General features: G+C 39.7%; 2 protein-coding genes across 7 annotated transcripts in view; both read left to right on the top strand.

Annotated features, from left to right (window-relative positions):
* Positions 1 to 593: 593 nt before the first annotated feature.
* LOC121724682 (F-actin-capping protein subunit alpha-2) lies at positions 594 to 17,677 on the top strand. 2 transcript variants are annotated; one of them, XM_042111436.1, is made up of 10 exons: positions 594 to 697; positions 7,429 to 7,492; positions 11,967 to 12,018; positions 12,174 to 12,237; positions 12,375 to 12,581; positions 14,298 to 14,377; positions 15,474 to 15,552; positions 15,654 to 15,725; positions 16,380 to 16,442; positions 16,727 to 17,677. In XM_042111436.1, the coding sequence occupies exons 1-10, from the start codon at positions 659 to 661 to the stop codon at positions 16,865 to 16,867; spliced, it is 861 nt and encodes a 286-aa protein (XP_041967370.1). In that variant the 5' UTR covers positions 594 to 658; the 3' UTR covers positions 16,868 to 17,677. The 2 variants fall into 2 exon arrangements, with proteins under 2 accessions (XP_041967370.1, XP_041967371.1); XM_042111437.1 differs by lacking the exon at positions 594 to 697 and adding an exon at positions 2,308 to 2,438.
* A 700-nt stretch (positions 17,678 to 18,377) lies between these two features.
* Positions 18,378 to 19,317, top strand: part of LOC121723794 (suppressor of tumorigenicity 7 protein homolog) — a 32,949-nt gene continuing 32,009 nt past the window's right edge. For 3 of the 5 annotated variants that reach the window (XM_042109913.1, XM_042109912.1, XM_042109911.1), the window contains exon 1: positions 18,378 to 18,551. In XM_042109913.1, the coding sequence (XP_041965847.1) occupies positions 18,401 to 18,551 (151 nt within the window). In that variant the 5' untranslated portion in view covers positions 18,378 to 18,400. Of the gene's footprint in view, positions 18,552 to 18,625; positions 18,907 to 19,317 lie in introns of those variants that run through there. The other 2 variants (XM_042109909.1, XM_042109910.1) reach the window with 2 other exon arrangements.

Below are 19,317 nucleotides of genomic sequence, written 5' to 3'. Positions count from 1 at the left end.
ATCCCCCTGTTATTAGAGTTTATCGCAAAAGAGTTTATTCACCAATTGCAACTTTTAACATTAAAAAAATCACACTGTATTATCCACATTCAAAATATGTACACTTATAGGAACCCTTTATAAACATTGGACAATAACCTCATCCACCATCATCAAACATGTTCTGAATGCCTTTTTTTTTTTTTTTTAAATTCTTATTTTACCCTATTCCTCTGGTCTTGAGGGTCAATAAAAGTCAGTGAGCTGTAATTTCCTGAAGTGCTTACAGTGACTGCTGTCAGCAGGCCTATTTAGCCTATATCCTGTAATTCTTTAAAGTGTCAAAACAATGTTTTTCAGAAACTTCCTAAATATGAAAAGTATAAAAAATAAAGTGAGGTAAAATTATTAATGGTGAAACAAGCCTAATTGGACAGTGGAGCCTAAGACTTCAACAAACGATATGTAATAAACCAAACATAATGTATTAATCAAACAGGAAATAAAATGTAAAGTAGGCCTACTACTTAGACATAGGATATCTACGTAAAAAGTCACATAGGCACCAAAAGATATCAACACAGGCTAATATGTTCAAGTCAAGCTTTACATGCTTGTGGACTCCGCCCACATACATGATGTCAGATTCGGCAGCTGAGCTGTTGTGCCGGAAGGGAAGATGGCGGATCATGAGGAGCAGTTATCCGATGAGGAGAAGGTAGGAATACTAGTGTATTAGGGCATAGTATCCTTTGAGTAAATGCACACGTAACAACTGTGTACCGTGAACATGATGGTAGCACGAATTCGCTGGTATGCTGTGTGTATCTTGCATAGTTCATATTATCAGGCCGTTGCTTGCTTGCTTTGCTCGTCTAACGTTTGTATTTTTAGCTCAGCAGCCACTGCCCAACTTCCGCTCATTTGAGAATCTCAATCGCAGACTCCTTGTACGGTCCTAACTCTAAAATAGAAATCGAGGTGCCAGACGCTTTCGTTAGCTAAATCGCCCAACCTCAGATACGCAAAATGCATGTTTGTTCATTTAGGCCTTTGACTATCAATATTAGACGTGTTCACATGCTAATGCTAGCTACTGTATTCAAACCCTCCGAGTAGCATAACGTTAGCTAGCTAGTTGGCCAGTATTAGCAGGCAACACGCCCTTTCTGGTGATGTAGTCGTGAGTTTTCCTCTTGGTAATAAACCACCAAACGGCAGATGTTGACAGTTCTCTTATGGTTCAACATTATGAACCACTTATCACGACAAACAGTTATGGTTAAATGCTGCCGTCTTTCAGCTGACTTATCAATTGGAATTTAATGAACGTAACATACCCAAATGCTTCCATGTCTGCGGAAGAAAATAGCTTGATAATGGAATTTCATTTGCCATGATGAAATAGCGATGTGTGACAGAATGACAGGGAGGTGAGAGTATGATTGCAGGTGACGCCTCATCATCACCACATTGCACATTGTCGCTCCCAAACACTATGCGGCTCTGGTGATTTATATAACCTCATAACATTACTATGGTATTACATTTCTTTACAATGTATGAATCACTAGCCTACAACATATTCATAGTGCCAACACGATACAATTCTTGACTATTTTCGTAACGTGGGTTTCCTCCGTAAAAGCTGTATTTAACTTGACAGCTGCATGTACCAACATGTCTTGACTTATTGGACAATAGTTAGGCCTGTGGAAGAGAGCGTTGTTGGTGATGGTCTGTACGTGTTAAATCGCTGAATGCCTTGAAAGCCCCTGCAGAATAAAATGCTGTCATTCTAAATGTAGGCATGGTATATTAATCCAGAGGGTGAGTCAAGTAAATTAGTGTTTTTGAGTTAGAAATGTTTGTGCCAAGATAATGTAAAATAAAAGTAAACATAATTAAATGCCTTAAATATGGAAACAAAGAGCACATATCCAGAAATTATTCCTAATTACTAAGTAATTTTGACACAGATTCAAGGATCTTTATTGTCATTCCAGCACTTACATGTAGGAGCGAAAATAAGTACTCCGGTCCCGGTTGATTAAACAACAGAAATAAACAGTGTCCCTGTTAGACAAGGAGCCATTTCAAGTTGACCCCACATATATTGTAGGTCCAATCTCTCCATTCCAATAGAGTTAAAGTCTTAGCACTTAGTCATTTTTCTCACAGCTTTTTAGTATTCTCCTGTTGCAGCCCAAAGAATGTGATGCCTGCGGCACACTTGCCTGACAAAACACGCAGGCAGCTTGCACATATAGAAACTATTACACAAACTTGCTGGAAGCTCTTTTATGCTGATACCAGTTTGTGCACCAGATGGGTAGGACTGAATGGAGAGGACTGAAGCATCACAAAATGTCTGAAAATCGTGAAAATGAAGACCGATTAATCCACCAAAACCAAGAGGCCCCATTGACACAAAAATGCTGTGGCTCAAAATATGTCAAGTGAGTCCAGCATTGTACAAAATGTAAATGTCCAGAGTTGACCAGCAGAGGAAGTGGTGTCTGTATTCTTCTGTGTAAGCGAAAGAATGCGAAAGTGCTTTTATACTTTCCCTGCAGCCTCTTTGTGTATCACTTGACTCTAGTGCATGATCGTTCTTATTGAGAATAAGTGCCAAAGTAAACATTTACTCAGTTTAAAACCCCTTTAAACAGTTAAGCTCTATAAATTCAAATCCTTTATGGCTCCCTCAGATGTGAACACCAGTATCAATCAGTAGAGGTCTCTGATTTTTTTTGCACTGGTTTTTCAGATGATGACAACTCCCTCTTCCCACATTTAGTGTGCCCACTGTAACAAGAGTGACTGTACAATCACAGAGAGACGCCCTACTCTTCCATAAAGGCTCTGAGACCAGCAGATGCTGTCTGCTCGAGAGCTTAGCGAGACCAGAGGGGGGTCCACTTTGACTGTATCGTGTGGGGTCTGTGCGCAGTGTACTCTTGTATATTTAAAGTGATCTGTAAATGAAGAACAAACCAAGCACCCTGACCTGAGATAAATGACTGACCTTTTAACGATTTGATGATCTGTTGTCTATTGCATGGCCTGTTGCAAAGATGAATGCAATGGCAGTGTTGAAAGTAGTGGTATGGGGTTACTATTAGGTCATTGAGGGCTTAATGAAGTTTTCCACTTGCGTGTGACCAAGTGTTTGTCAGCCATCTCATACTTTGCAGCGTGTCCATGGCAGGGCATGATGAAGTGAGGCTAGTGTTTATGTCTTCACAATGCTGTATTTATCACAAGTACTTGCTGAAGCACAGACAGACTTCTTATTCTGGTATCTGACCCTGCTTGGGTGGGATTGAATGTTTTGCCCACTCAAAATTCAACTGAAAAGGCTCATTCTGACAGAGGATAAATTATTATTATAACAACCCCAGTACTTGGCTCATTTGCAGGCCTACCATGTATGCTTGTTCTGCTTGTGCATACAAGTCAAAAACACTTTTATTTTCTATTTCAACTGGATTTTTTAGGAAGAAGAAAGTAAGTGTAGTTCAGCAAGCAGCATTTGCTAAAACTTTTCTGTATCCAGTGCTCTGCTATATTGGAAGTTCAGATCAAAGAGACAAATGTTAGCACTTAGCGATAGCCCCAGTGCTCATGGCTAATGCATGTACTTGACTAGGGATGTAACGGTATGAAAATGTAACCTCACGGTTATAGTGACCAAAATGATCACGGTATTTCTAAAAGTGTGTTCAATATGTTCAGAAAGCACTGATAGGCCTACACAAGCTGAAATAGTTTCAAAAAGTGTCCCGTTCCCTTGGAGTTTGCAATTTCTGTTATTTGGACCCAATGAGTGAGACGTTCGAAGCGTTCAAAATAAAACTTTAGTCTACTGTATTCTCTTGATAACGTGAGTGGAATGGATTTAATGTGGATGAGAACATAAAAAGACGCAGAGTGTCTACATGATGCAGTGCACATTTTGCGGTGAAAATGTTCCGCCTTTTAAAATCAGGTGTAGCCTAATCCGAATCGTAGTTAAAACCATCAATTAGACAACAGAATCAGTAGGGTACCAGTTTTGTTTCATTGTACCAGGCCTGGGAAGGATTAAACACACGGTTTCCACACCGCGGTAATCAACCGTGATAATTAGGATATTTGAAAAGAAAACAATAATTGTTATCGTCAACATTTTTATCGCGGTTTACCATTATACCGGTAATCGTTACATCCCTATACTTGACCTCTCTCTCTTGCCACTTGAAACCTCCCACTGCATACAAGGCCTTTTTACATGTAAAGTAGTGTCAAGCAACACCTCTTGTCTTAATGGGCTGACATAAACAAAGTGCACAGGAGTCGATGGAGTGAAGACACCACTAGGTGGCTAGAAGGCCTACACTAGCACGACTTCCATATTGATTTGTCATGCTCTGGCCTTAGTGAGGTGCTGGTGATCATAAAGATGCTTGACGGCCTGTGTGCTTGATTCATTGCAGTATACTCTTAGGGCATAAAAAAAAAATCTTGGGTTCCGGTTTCCGACCGACCCTGTCAATTTATGTGCAACCCAAATTTATTTTATGAGCTTGGGGAAGAAATAACACTAAATAGTCTAGGCTACATTAAATAAATCCACAAATAAAAGGCGAACTATAATTACATTAATTACCCCTTGCATTATGTATAGGGATGAGCGTATTCTCTCTTTTACAAAGTAGCCTATGCACAGCTGTTCACAAAGACGATTGTTTTCGTCACTTCCCAAGGCACTCGCAATTTTGTCCAAACACCGCAACTTTTTCGCAAATTTGACCAATCATCGTAGTTTCACCCGTGAAATTTCACCTACCACAACAGTCCCTCGCGCAGAATATTGAGCCAGATGGCACACTTCTGCACCTTCTGCATATGACACCAAAGACTGCCCTAACGTGTTCGTTCCTCTGCAGTTTTGATGACAATAAATAGAAGGCTAACGTTAATGATCTGCTTACTTGCATCTCTCAACCTGGTGTTGCTAACCTACCTAGGCTATGAAAGTAAGTTAATTAAGGCCTACTTAGTTTACTGACATTTGAGTAGGCTATGCAACCCATTGGCAAACGTTTACCTGGATATGTCCTTTTAGCTTATGTCATGTTTGCTAGCTTGTGGGCTTAGTTTGAGTAGTGCTACCAAAATCATAGAAATTGATAAAATTGCAAGACATTTACAGTACCTCTTCTATGATCCAAGAATGATTTAATTCGAGTTGTTTTTTTAACATTTATTTTAACTAATGACATAGAAGACATTCCCAATTGCATCCACATATCGTAATGCACTATGCAAAAAGTGATTTACACTCGTAGCCGAACACAGTGAGATGCAAGCCTTCCAATCCACTCAGAAATGTAATTAGGCTACTCTCACGTCCTTAAAGGGGCAGGCAGTCAATTAGACGTACACCACCAATGTAATGACATTAAACAGAAGTGTAGTCAAATAGTTTACCGGTACATCAATATGAAATTACTAGATACTTACTTGGCTATTAGTAAATTATGCAGGCCACAGACTATGAATTATTAAAAAGATATGAACTTAATATGAATTACAAAATATATGAATGTATTGAAACATATGACATGATGCCATCTCTTTAGGTGACTGTCTTTTTTGGACAGTTCTACGAAAGGTTATACTGCTTTGTGAATTACCTCAGTCAAAGCATTTTCACAAATAAAGTAGGCCTACTTTGATTTTCTGTAATCCTTACTGTTTACCTTTTGATTATCCTTTTTTAATAAACATCAAGATTATCAGTGTGATTTTGGTCTTACTAACCTTAATTTGCCCTAAATTAAAAAAAAAAAAAATCGCAAATATTTTTGCAATTTTCACTTCCTCCCGCAATTTCTCCACATGCCATCCAGGCATTTTCGGTCGAAACAGTCTCAAAAAACCTTGTGAAATCCTGGAGGGACTGATTTTCTACCTCTCCCTTACTGCCACTGGGGGAAAAAAAATAAAAATTCCCTACCGACCCATGGCCTCAACTGACAACCATATTGATTTTCCTCTCATGTTTTGTGGTTGAAGTATCCTCATTTTCAGTGGCTGTTGTTGAAGCCACCATAAAGACAGATCAATATAATTTAGCAGTAGGCTAGTATGACCCAGTTTAAGACAGAACAAGTTAGCCTAATTATAACAATTGAACATTTATGAATAGTTAGGCGTATTCCTAAAGAAATATAATCTGTAACATAGATTTGAACTTCTAGTTAAGTTTTCTTTTTTCTGTAGGCAGCCCCACCAATGGCAGCCAGTCATTAACATTTAATGTCCACAGTTCATCTTCGGGGCAGCCTTTGTTGTGATAGAGCTGTTTATGTTTCACTTGGAGGTGAACCAGGCCTAATAACCTCTCCGGGTGGAATTGGGCTTGACACACAAGCAAGTCCCACAGTACCCCCACAGAGTGGAAATCCCTGCCCCCCCAACCCCCAAACAACATGCCCTTCTGTTGGTCCCTTGTATCCTTGTTTCACACACTGTGCATCTCCTGGCTCATTAGCAGGGATCTAACTACTACTCCATGAGCCCTGAACTGAGAGAGTGGAGTGTGTTGATCAGGAGAAGGCCGTGGCGCGTAGTGACTGTATTTTGACCCCAGCCGGTGTCACCTTCTTTCTCTACAATTCTCCTCTACAAGCTTTTGTCAGTCACACTACTTTTATGTCCATGTATGGACACAAGGTACACAGAGGAGGGGGAGGTCGATGATGTGACCACAAAACAGGAAGTGGCTGACAGCAGAGATGTGGACAGAAACAATGACTTTGCAGTCTGTACTTGGTGTGTTTAAACAGCTTTGTGTACAGTACATAGCCTATGTACTGTACATAGCCTCATTCAGAGAGCTAATTTATAGGTTTGTCAGCAGCAGCAGACTGCCTTGAAGTGAGTTCCTAACATAAGTTTGGGTGATATTATTTCATTTAGTTAATTACAAGATAGAAGTTTGACGTCTTCACTAAGACGTTTCGAATTTCCTCCAACCAGTACGAGGTTGTTATGGGTTGAAGTTTGGTTGAAATAATTTCACTTATCTGTCTGCAGACAAGCTAATTATGGACCCTTTCAAGAGAGTTCCATTATCAGCATCATAGATGGCCCCACAAGACTTCCTTTTTAACATTCCATATGTTATCTTAATGCAGAGGAAGTAGATTGGGGCCCAAATAGAACGTTCAAGCATTGTTTTTGTTTTTATTGTTGAAAGGGTCTATAAGACAGAATTTAGACATCTTCCCCAAGACGTTCTGCATCCTTAATTTCTCCCACCACTATGAGGTCATTGAAAGTTGATGGTCTCTGAAGCAATCATTTTTAATTATCCTCATTTTTCAATAGTCAATGAGCTTATTCTGGAAAGTCTAAAGTTTCATAATGTATTCCATTTCTATTTTTAATATTTTTCAGGTACGCATAGCAGCAAACTTCATCATCCACGCTCCTCCTGGAGAGTTCAATGAGGTTTTCAATGGTAAGTGCTTTTATTTTTTATTTTTTAAGAGTACTGGGCCAAACTTAGAAGCAATCAGAAAGGAGAAATGGCCACACTTTGCATACAACCACTTTTTTATTGCATAGATTTGATTTTTTGACTGCATTACTTAAAAAAGCATCTGTGCAATAACAGAAAAACTGCTAAATGTGGCCTTTTCTCTATTGTTGTGATGTGCCATAGTAAATAAGAGGTGACACTGACTACTGACTGGTTGCCACAGAACATTGTGAAAAAGCAGTCTTTGTGCTTGCATATATGTGAACAACAGTGATTGCCTGATCTGTTTCTGTTCTGTGCCCTTTCTAAACCAACACCGCCTTCCTGATTTCTGTCTGTATGGTCTATTGTCTAAAGAATCAAACCAATGCAGAAATTCCCCTGACTGTACAAACGTAACACCAAATCTGGGTTTTCACAGTGAAATTGAATCATCACTAGATTGTAGGGCCCAGGGCTGAAATAACCTTAAACCTTAATTAAATATTAAAGAAGATGGATAGCTGATAAACCTGCCAGTTCATATTAATTGAAATGAGTCTTCCCCCTAGCAGTATCATTCAGTATATGAAGACAATGTAAGACATTTTATACAGGAGACTGAACATTTCAAAATTGTATGAAGGCAAGGACATTTTCAGTTTGGTGCACTACAGAAACTGTATTGAATGCACCATGAATGAATAAAGTTGCTGGAGTTTTCAGGAATACCCCGGCAGGTATCATATTACATTTTACATTTACATGTATTCAGTTATCAGATGCTTTTATCCAAAGCAACTTACATGTGTCAATTATATTGCAAAGGCCATTGTCCCCAGAGCAACTTGGGGTTAAGTGCCTTGCTCAAGGACACAGCGGTGGAAGCCAGGAATTGAACCCACAACATTTCAGGCTACTGCATGCTAGCCCAGTTGCTTAGCCACTACGCTACCACCACCATATTAGGTCCCTGCCCAAGCCTTTGGGATGGTGATGAACCATGCCTTTGAGGCAGTGGTGTAGAGGTGAAGGATTAGAAGTCACAGTAGCTTGAGCAGAAGCCAGAGAGCCAGTGCACACTGACAGGCTGCTGAAACGGCTTTCTTTAATGTCACACTTTGCTTTGACAGTCACTTTTATTTAGGACACTGACTTTAATTGTCCGTTTACAGCCCAGCAAGTGTCACAACTGTCACCACTCTATTCAAGGGGCAACTCCCTCACAAAACAGAGAAGCATGCATGATTATAGCAAGGTTTTATAGATTATAGCAGGGACCCAAAATTAAATGGCAGGCAAAGTCTAATGTCTAACTAAAACTAATTTAATAACAAAAGTAAAATGTTTGCAAATATGTATCATTTAAATCAGGGCCCTGGGTCTAATTCCAAATTCATATAAGAATTACTGGACAGTTTTGGTTGGACAGATTTGATTGTGAAGCATATTAGCAATAGAATTTAAACAAGCCTTGCTAACAACTTTAACATAGGATGACAAGGAGTAGATTGGGGGATAACACAGTACAGGCCTTCTGTGTAACTTGCAACTTTTAACCCTTAAAGGAGTACCGTCACACCGGTGTGACGGGAATGTTGGGAAATTAACATTCTAAAGAATATCTGGGTTCATTGAATTCAACATAGAATTTTAGAACCTTCAATTGTTGCGGAACTTAGAATGTTCAAAAACCTACACCTTTAAGGGTTAATGCTCAGTGGGAGGAAAGAGGAAAAGATGGATTATCATTGATCCTCCAGGAATGCTTTGCACAGGGCTTCCGCAATCCACCGTGCCGGATCTCCGGCACGTCGCGGCTGTGATGAAAATTTCCTCAGGAGAAAAAGGTCGTGAAATCATTACAGACGAGGGTCCTCATTTTCGTTGTTCAAGATACCTCTCTTGAGTTTACCTACCAATGCCATGTCTGGTTTTCAACCTAACAAACGAGTTTAGCCAATCAAAAGCAGAGTAGGGCCGGACTTGGCTGCACGTTTCTTTTAGGAAGAGAAGACATCCAGCTGACAGCTGAAAGTGTTGCGGGGAGCGCGAGAGTAGGCCTACTGGAGGGCAGCGGAGCATACAGTGCTTCTGTCACTCACCTGATAATCATTGATGGTGTCGTTAGAAAATAAAAACAAAGAAATCTCGATCAAAATATACATGGTTGGCTTCTAGATAATTTTGTGTTATCTAAGGCGGAGGCGCAACATAGGCTACAGTTGGTAGAGCTCAATGTGTCAATGTGAATCTGCAACCTGCAGAGCTGCAAATAATCATAGTCTACAGTATTTAGCCAACAACGAAGTGAATTCTAACGACTGCCTTTAAAAAACAACTAGATCGGGGGCGGCGTGGTGCAGCAGGCTACAGTGCCTGTACCATATACGGGTCCGAGTGCCCACGGGGACCCAGGTTCGAATCTGGCCTGAGGTCATTTCCCGATCCCACCCCATCTCTCTCTCCCACTTGCTTCCTGTCACTCTCCACTGTCCTGTCCAAATAAAGGCAAAAAAGCCCAAAAAATATACTTAAAAAAAAAAAAAACAACAACAACTAGATACTTGGTAATTCCCTTGAAGATTGTGTTTAGTCAGAATTGAATATAGCGTGATTATTGTTCTTGCCATCATCAGTAGCCTAATTTATGCATATTTTAGCCTATAGGCCCACGCTAAAGTAGCCTGTTGTTTCTTGCTTTAAACATTTGATAAAAATGTGTGTAGGCCGAAATGTTTTCTCCACTTGCCTACCAGTGCAGTGTGTTTGCATTAAGAAAAGTTCTCAAAGTAATGGCTTAAAGCTGCATGGTTTTTTTTGTCATGCAAGCAATATAGCCTAACCATACAGAGTAGCGTAATGAAACATTGAAATTGCATTTGTAGTTAGAATGAACTGTTTTATATTTGTGAAGCAGTCATCAGATGATGTTTACACTTGAAACATACTGTGAAAAGGGCTTTCATTGAAACCACCGACTGGTTTACAATGGCATGCACAATAGTGTAATATTTTTTCAATGTGTATTAATTAGGGCTGTCAATCGATTAAAAAAATCAATCTAATTAATTACATACTCTGTGATTAATTAATCTAAATTAATCGCAAATATAATTTTTGCTGTGAAAGTATTTTAAATATTTAAATTCAAATGAATCATTGAATAATCAGCATTTGTGACATTAACTTCAAAAACTCTTTTATTATTATTTTCACTCTTCAAATAATTGCCATAATAATCTATGATATGACCTAATATGCTGAGGAAATAAATTCAAAAGTGCTTCGGGAAGAAGTTTTTTTTTCACATACAAGGCATTTCAGGCCACAGATATGACCTAGGGGACACAATGAAAATAAATTAAAACTCCCCTCAATGTCAACACTTATTTCTTTGCATTGATGTATATAGAGCACATTCCTTGCTGCAGGCATTACAGAGGACTTTATTTTTATCAACACCATCAGGCCGTTTTTTAAAAGTAAATGTTCTAATCAAGGATCCAGGCAGCACGTTTTCTTCTCTCTCCTTCATTTTACAGTCTAATTTTTACTGACTAGAACTCTGGGTTAAAGGTCATACAGAATCGATTAATCTGCACTAATTTTTTTAATCCGTTATTTTTTCTCAAATTAATTAATCGAAATTAATCAGTTATTTTGACAGCCCTAGTATTAATATGATTAACAGCTCTGCCCCCAAACACTTCCCCAGCCATCAGGATATTTTTTTCACTTTAAGCCCTGTTTGCTTATCTAGAGATGGAAAATATTTAAACAGAACTCCCCTATGGTGCCTTGAATATGAATAAATTAATTATTTTACAGAAAGTGCAAAACAATGCCTTTAGTAAGTTGGACCCTTTTTACTATCTATCACATTTCAACTCATGGAGATGTGGGTTATAGTCTAACTTTTACAAAGTATTATCCGATATAGTCATAGTGAAGAAGGGATGTCCCGTCTATTCATAGTCACATTATAAAGGTTTGTGCCATTATTAGATGTGCTTTTGTGCTCATGAACTCTACGAACTCTGTGGCCATGACGTCACCCCCCACCTCCAAGTTTCTTTTTGAGCCATCGGTTAGATTTGAGAAGATGTAGGTTTTAATGGCTATGGGGGGAGGGGAGGTTGTGTTAAGCACCAGACGCCCAGCAGTAACGGGAGCTCGTGGGGATTTCGGAGGCCTGCAAGGGAACTGATCTTGTTAATCCTTCTGTGGTGATTTAACTTCATCTCTCAGGGCTCCCTCAGGGCAGTCTCATCCCTCTTATCGCGAGGAAACACATTTTTGTGTCCTCCTCGTGCGTTGCGCTGCTCTATCGTCCTCCTTTTCATGTCTAGGAGATTTGTCACAGCCGTCCAACAGTCATCCCTCCATCACTTCTAGTCTTGGCTCCATTTTCAGTTTGATGTCTGAGGTTTGAGTGTCCTCATTGATGTCTTGTTGTTGTCATAACCCACAGATGTAAGATTGCTACTCAACAATGACAATCTCCTCAGGGAAGGTGCGGCACAGTAAGTCAGCCTCAATGTTCTCATTTGCTTTTTATAATGAACACCTACACACACAGTGGTTTGGGATCTGTAAATCAAGAAATTAATGCTGCCTTTGAACAATTTTGTATTTGTCAAAAACATCAGAGTCATTATTTTGATTTCTGTTTCTCCAGTGCATTTGCACAGTATAATTTGGATCAGTTTACCCCAGTGAAAATCAACGGATATGAGGAACAGGTGAGACATTCACTTTCACAACAAACAAGGCAAAGCCTTTTGTTTTGTATGGTAGCAGGTTAACATCCGTTAGTTTTCATTCGTAACCTTGTAAGTGATTCTGTCAGCCAAAACCACCTCTATCTTCTCTGCAATAGGTCTTAATCACAGAGCATGGCGATCTGGGCAATGGAAGGGTCTTGGACCCCAAGAATAAGATCTCCTTCAAGTTCGACCACCTGCGCAAAGAGGCCAGCGACCCCCGACCCCATGACCCGGATGGGGGGATGGAAGGCTGGAGGACTGCTGTGGACACTGCCGTGAGAGCCTACGTCAAGGAGCACTATCCCAGCGGCATCTGCACCGTAAGTGACTGACCTTCTGTGAATTCAAGTGAAATCGAAGTCGCTGGTTGAATGGGGATGGGTCATTAATTTGTTAAATTCTGGAACTTAATATTTGAAAGTTCTGGAACTCAAAATGGAGCTACTATTATTTTCCCCACTACTCATTTTTTGAAGGAGTGCTATAACTGACCTATAATAAATAAGATTGTTGTTTACATTTTATATTTATTTTAATTCACTCGTTTAGCTGGCATTTAGTGGACAATCAAGGTTCAGCATGAATAGAAGAAAATAGTGTAATACATCTACATTTATCCTTTTATCTGAAGCGATTTGTAACATTTAAGCTACAATGCAGATGAGACCTTAGGTAATAATTAATACTACATCAGTCAATACAAAAGAGGATGAGAGTGCAGAAGTTTAAAGTGCTAGTCAAAGTGTAGTGGAAAGAGAAAGTGGTAGAAGAAGAAGGAGGTAGTGTAGGGAAGAATGGGAAGTGCATGGTAAGTGCAATGAGTACAACCTTGTGTAAGAGAATGACCGTTCAGAGTAAAAATACTGTAAGTCAAGGGATGTAGACAAGAGGTATAGACAGGATAGAAAAGGTCATGGTAAGTGTAAGTTGAGTATGTTAGGTTGTTAGTGGTGTTAGCAGATGATTTAGGAAGAGCTGGTCTTGGAGAGGTTTTTGATGATGGAGAGAGAGGCCCCTGCTCTGGTAGCAACTGGTAGGACATTCCACCATTGGGGATCCACAGATGAGAATAGTTTGGATTGCCGTGTGTGTGTGTGTGTGTGAGCGGCACAGTGCCAGGCACCGTTCTTTGGATGGGTGTTGCAGTCGGGTGGTAACATATACGTTTATGAGAGTCTTTGAGTATTTGGGAGTGGAACCGGAGATCACTTTGTAGGCCAGCATTAGTGATTTTAATTTGATTCGGGCGGCTACAAGTAACCAGTGGAGCTCGATAAGCAGTTTGCCCATTTGGATTGATCAGATATACTGGCATGTTCTTGATCATCTGTGACTGTTTCACCATACAGGCCGGGGCGTCCTTTACCATCAAAGGATACAACAATTTTATCACCAAAATTCTATAGATGATGTTTTTAGTAAGGTCCCACCTTTTGAAGGTTTTAGAATTTCTTACTAGCATAGATTTTAAAAAACATATTTAAGCTTCTATAACCCACAGTGCTCTGGCCATTAAAGAGACACCAGGCAAGCCTGATGCTTTTTCTCTACGAAACTCCCCCTTGCTCGGTCTGAAGCTCTTTTCCTTTTCTTTGCATCTTACATCAAGGGTTTTCGCTGCTTCTTCGCCGGCTCTGCCATTATACACACGATTGCAACAATCGCTAGCGTTTCGTTAGCCTGCCTCTGTGCTGTGGATGCAGGATGTAAACTGATCCTGCTTCGGTCGGCGGGTACGATACACTGAACTTGCAAGCGGGATATTCTTCCTACAGGCAGTAGGGGCGGGCGAGAGAGTCTTCATTCGCCCTGTAATGAGTCATTTAACCATATACCGACTTAAGAAGATGAGTAATTAACACGAAAACGTTGCCTGGTGTCCCTTTAAATAGCCTTAGTTGCTGAAATGGCCTTAAATTAAACAAACAAACAAACCATCAAATGATGGTAACCAGTGTGTTAGCTTATTGATATGCTAATGCAACTTTTTTTTTCTTGTGAATCAACAAACTTTGCTCTGTTCATGTTTTTGTTAGATCTATGCGAAAACTATTGATGGACAACAAACGATCATTGTCTGCATCGAGTGTCATCAGTTTCAGCCAAAAAACTTCTGGTAATTTTCACAATTTTCCTTGTCTTCCTAGTTACCATGTATTGTCATTGTAATTGTCTACTCACTGTCAAGTGTCAAGTTAATTCTATATTAACTTCGGCGAAAATGGCCCCCAGGGTCTTTTTCTGCATTAAAAGAGCCATGGAGACAGTATTTTTTTGTTGATCAACCACTACAGAGCTTGCCCCAGCACGAATAATAGATTAACCAAACATGACGGTACAACGAATCCTTTGCGATACTGGGTTGGAGGAGCTGGTAGGGGGACAGTTGGTAAATGTTCTTAACAGTCTTCTGTAATAAACTCCAGGTTCGCTAACTACGTTGTTGGTGCTTCGTTTTATGTGTAGGGACCCTGAGGAAGCTACCGACGAGGTTTGGTGCTGTTTTGAACAATATTACTGGTTAAAAAATGCAATTTACTGTCTCCACGGCTTATTTGATGTGTTTTAATGCAGAAAAAGACCCTGGGGTCAATTTTCGCCGGAGTTACACTAAGTTTATTTTTCTCTGTGGAACACAAGACCAACAACCACTGGCGATGACTTTCGCATCTATAGATTTGACACTCGCGATGGAAGAATATTCTAAACTTTGGCATCGACGCGCATCAGACGCCGCCAGTGGGCTTTGCTCTGTTAAAAGTAATAGAGTTCTAAACTTGGGCATCACTTGACGCGCGTCAGTCGCTGCCAGTGCCTAAAGGGAGAAAATTGTCTTTTTCAAGTTTCATAGTGAATGGATCACATTTCTGTATGGTCACTAGATAACACCTCACTGACTAGGAGACCTGGCATATGGGTAACTGGCTGGCTATTTATTTTGAGGTGAACAATCCCCTTGAAGTGCCAACTACCAACTTCCACATTAAATACACTATGTGGTTTTAGAGATCTGGTCACTAATTGGATAAGCTCTCATCCAATCCTCTTTGAATGATCAGTTCTAGTTAGCTCCGTGTATAGTGTAATCGCATCACAATCACTCTGAACCAGCAATTCATCTAATGTATCGTATGCTTCCCTTCGTTCAGAGCAAAGACAATGATTGCAGCTCTTTGTATCTGGATTCATGTTTTTCTTATTTCATCTTCAAGGAATGGGCGCTGGAGGTCTGAATGGAAATTCACTATTTCCCCCTCTACCACTCAGGTGGCAGGCATTATGAAAATCCAGGTGTGTGTGTGTGTCTGTGTGGGCGTTATGTACCTTAATTGTTGGTATGGTCCTCTGAATGAACATAACAGCTAAATCTGCTTTTACTTTTTTTGTCAAAGGTTCATTACTATGAAGATGGAAATGTCCAGCTGGTCAGCCATAAAGAAGTTCAGGAATCAATGTCCATTACTGTAAGTATTTTTTGGATGGTGTTGTACATAAGGGACCATCAGTGATGGAGAAACCTGTTGATTCAGGTAACTGTACCGTGAGATCAGTAAACACATGTCTGTGTGCCTCTCTCTGTTCTGGCCCTCTTGTTTTGCCTGATGTCCTGAAAGCCTGGTGGTTGCTTTTGAGCATCTCGTAGCTTTTGATTGGTTTGTAGACGGGTAGACAGGTTTGCTGAGGGGGGGCAGTGTGGATGTGTGTGTTTGGGGGGGGGGGGGTCTATTATGCTGTTGAACTTATATCAAACTTGATTGAAGCAAAAACTCTGCTCCCTGTGTAATGCCATTTATTGCCTAAAACAAACCTCTGGGCTTTAAGTTCTCAGACACAGGCATGGGCCGGGCACTTAAAGGAGCCATGCCAATGCCAGACACTGTTGCTGTTGACAGCATGCTGTCCTGTGGCATGACCACTTTTAAGAATTGTCTTGTATACATATACATTGCTCTGCCAAATCCCACAACCATATAATGGCTTTGAAAATGTCTGATAACTTTAGGCATAGATTTTTTTTTACCTCGCTTTAGATTTGACCACTCTTTTTTTATGTTGATCAGAGTATTTATCATCTTTGTGTAAACCCATCATGAGCTCTTATCTTTTTGCACTCTCAGGATGAAGCACAAACAGCAAAGGAGTTTGTCAAGATCATGGAGGCTGCTGAGAATGATTACCAGGTTTGTTCTAGATTCTTCATATGGTCCGGTCACATTATTGTGATTTTACCTTTGTACTAATCATACTGTTGCACTATAGTTTTACTGAGAGAGCAGTTTTTTTCTTGGTCATCCTTGAAATAAGTTACTCTTTGTGGTTGTGTTCACCTGGAAAGGTCCACTCACACTCATTAAAATAATTAATAATTAGTATACCGAAAAATTAAGGTTGACTTTATGAAAAATACTTACCTTGCATAGTTATTTTGTGTATACACATGGTCTTTCTCTCATCTCCCCTTTAGACCGCCATCAATGAGAATTATCAGACAATGTCGGACACTACCTTCAAAGCCTTACGCCGACAACTCCCTGTGACCCGCACCAAGATTGACTGGAACAAAATCCTGAGCTACAAGATTGGAAAAGAGATGCAGAATGCTTAATTGCCAGCGTGGCCTGACTGGATTCATGTATCGTCAATGTACAAATTAGGTTCATGGAGAAAAAAAACAACAGCGAATGGTTTAGTCCCACCAAAAAGTGAACCATATTCATATTAAGAAACTTACCTTTACTAGGATCTTTGCCGAGATGCCATGAATTAAATACAGTAATATATGTTATAAGGTTGAAGGAGAGGGGAGCAAAAGTAAGACTGTGCCAAAGGAAAATCATGTCACACGTAGAAGTATTTTTACTTAAGGTAATAATAATTGAAAGCTATTCAATATTGATATTAGAAGAGAATGGAAACTTTTGCAAGGTTTCAACCGGTGATGAACTTTGTGTAACTTGATTGACAGAAAATAAGGAGCAAACCCGATAAACCATATTAACCAGCTAGTGTTTTTGGTTATATTCATCTTTTGCACACACTGTCTTGCTTGATGACTTGGATGTTTCTGTCTCCCGACTTAAGTGTGTTGCCGGTAGTGTAATGATAGTTGCATCCTCCTTACCATTACTCACAGGTCAGCTCTCCCACAACTGATGTCTATGAAAACTTCACTGAAATGTTGAAATGCTTAATTAACAGGTCATCTATAGCTACTTAATGTGCATCCAGATTACCATGGAATTACCGTTGCACCCTCCACACCCCTATTTTTATTGATGCAGACATAACTGTATATGGCACATTGTAATATATACATGTATTAAACACCTTGTCTGTCGGTTTGGCGATTTATTTCTTTCGGATTGAGAACTGTAATTCAGTCATAAATATGTTCCATTAAATGACAAATTTTCTATTTTCTGTGTCATTAATGTTTGTGACCGAAGTATACTGCAACCATAGCTTCCACGGGCCAGTTTAACTGGGAATACCTTCCCCAAATGGTTTCATTAGTTAGTGTGGATTTGCAAAATCTGTGAATTTGCTCCAAATCTGGATGGATGAAAAGGAGTACATGGTGAACGGAAGGTCATGTTCATGGTTTAGCTTAAATGTTTATGGTATTGGCACATGCTTTTGCCCAAAACAACTTACAGTATTAACACTACATAACAGTATTTTTTTAAAGCCTAAATTGAAGTAATACATAATAGCCTAATAAACAAATATACAACATATCAACAAATGAAGATAATGACTTTTCATAACAAAAACAATAAACACACGAACAATTCCCTAAAATAATTAATTCATTAAGTGCAAGGTAAACGGATGAGTATGTCTTGTCCCAAAACTATCACAAGAACGTTGCATATATCAGAGAACTGAATATGGGATGTGGTTACATGAATACAGGAACCAAGAATAACCTGCTTGATTTTATTTAGGCGAATGAAGTCTATAGGATTTTATTAATGTTATTTTGAAAACATCCTCAATATGTTTTGTGATGAGATAGCCACGTCATATTTAGGTCAGAGCAGCGCTGAAATAAATGATAGCGTTTGCGTATTGAAAAACTTACTCTATAAAAAAAATGCCCAAGGTCCCAGAGCTTGGGGCAGTAGTGAGCGCTAACATGGCTGATAATAATGGGACTGGCTTATTAGAACAGCTGAAGTCGTGCATCGTCTGGTGTTGGGCATACTTTTGGACCGTCTGGTTCTTTGTTATGCTATTTTTGGTTAACATCCTACGACTGCCATTTAAATACAACGACAGTACCGCAGGTGAGGTTTCAGTGAATATTTCCTTTTTATTTTCGCAAGATTGTAAACTTCAGAAACTGCTTGTTGGCAAACCAGTCAAGACAGCTAGACACGTCTACGTTGTTGGACTAGCTCAGCTTGCTAGCTTTGAGCTTTGTGTTTAATAGCTAAATTGTAAGCTAATGTTAAAATGTGTTTCACATGAGCAGATCGCTTGTACGAGTCAGTTGTTACCCTTTGAAAACAATAAAACAGGATCCCATTGGATTACGAGTGAAAATAGGCAAGTTGTTAAAGTTAAACCACAAGTCAGTATGGTCGTTCACCATGGGGCTGGCTGGAACTAAACGTTGGACTTGCCAAAAATGTGTTTACGGTACTGTAAAGTTATTTGTTTGCTAGTCAGATATCATAGTAACGTTAACCAACGTTAGTTAGTTAATGTTTGTCCTCGTTTAAATATACCTGGGGAAATACAGTTAGAAACATGAGGGAGGTCATCTCTTGAACATCTTCTAGTGAATTATGATCATTTGTCAGGCTAGCCGGGCTGTTGCATTCGAAGACACCCAGGCAGCAAGGAGAGTGCAACGTGAACGTAAAATTTGCCCGCCGTGGAGACTTTTATAGGATCATATTTAACTGTAACATTAATATTCAGGTCTCACAATGCAGTTGCTGACTTTTTGGATCTTTAGCCATTGCAGCAAACATGCTAATGGTGATGCTCCCAGTCAATAGCATGCTGGCTAGCCAGTAACTTGGATGGGTCTGGTAATGTTAATTT

This window comes from Alosa sapidissima, chromosome 11 (assembly GCF_018492685.1).
Source record: "Alosa sapidissima isolate fAloSap1 chromosome 11, fAloSap1.pri, whole genome shotgun sequence".
NCBI lineage: Eukaryota > Metazoa > Chordata > Actinopteri > Clupeiformes > Clupeidae > Alosa > Alosa sapidissima.
The sequence above is the reverse complement of the archived record's forward strand: the minus strand, read 5'-3'. Positions and strand labels throughout refer to the sequence as shown.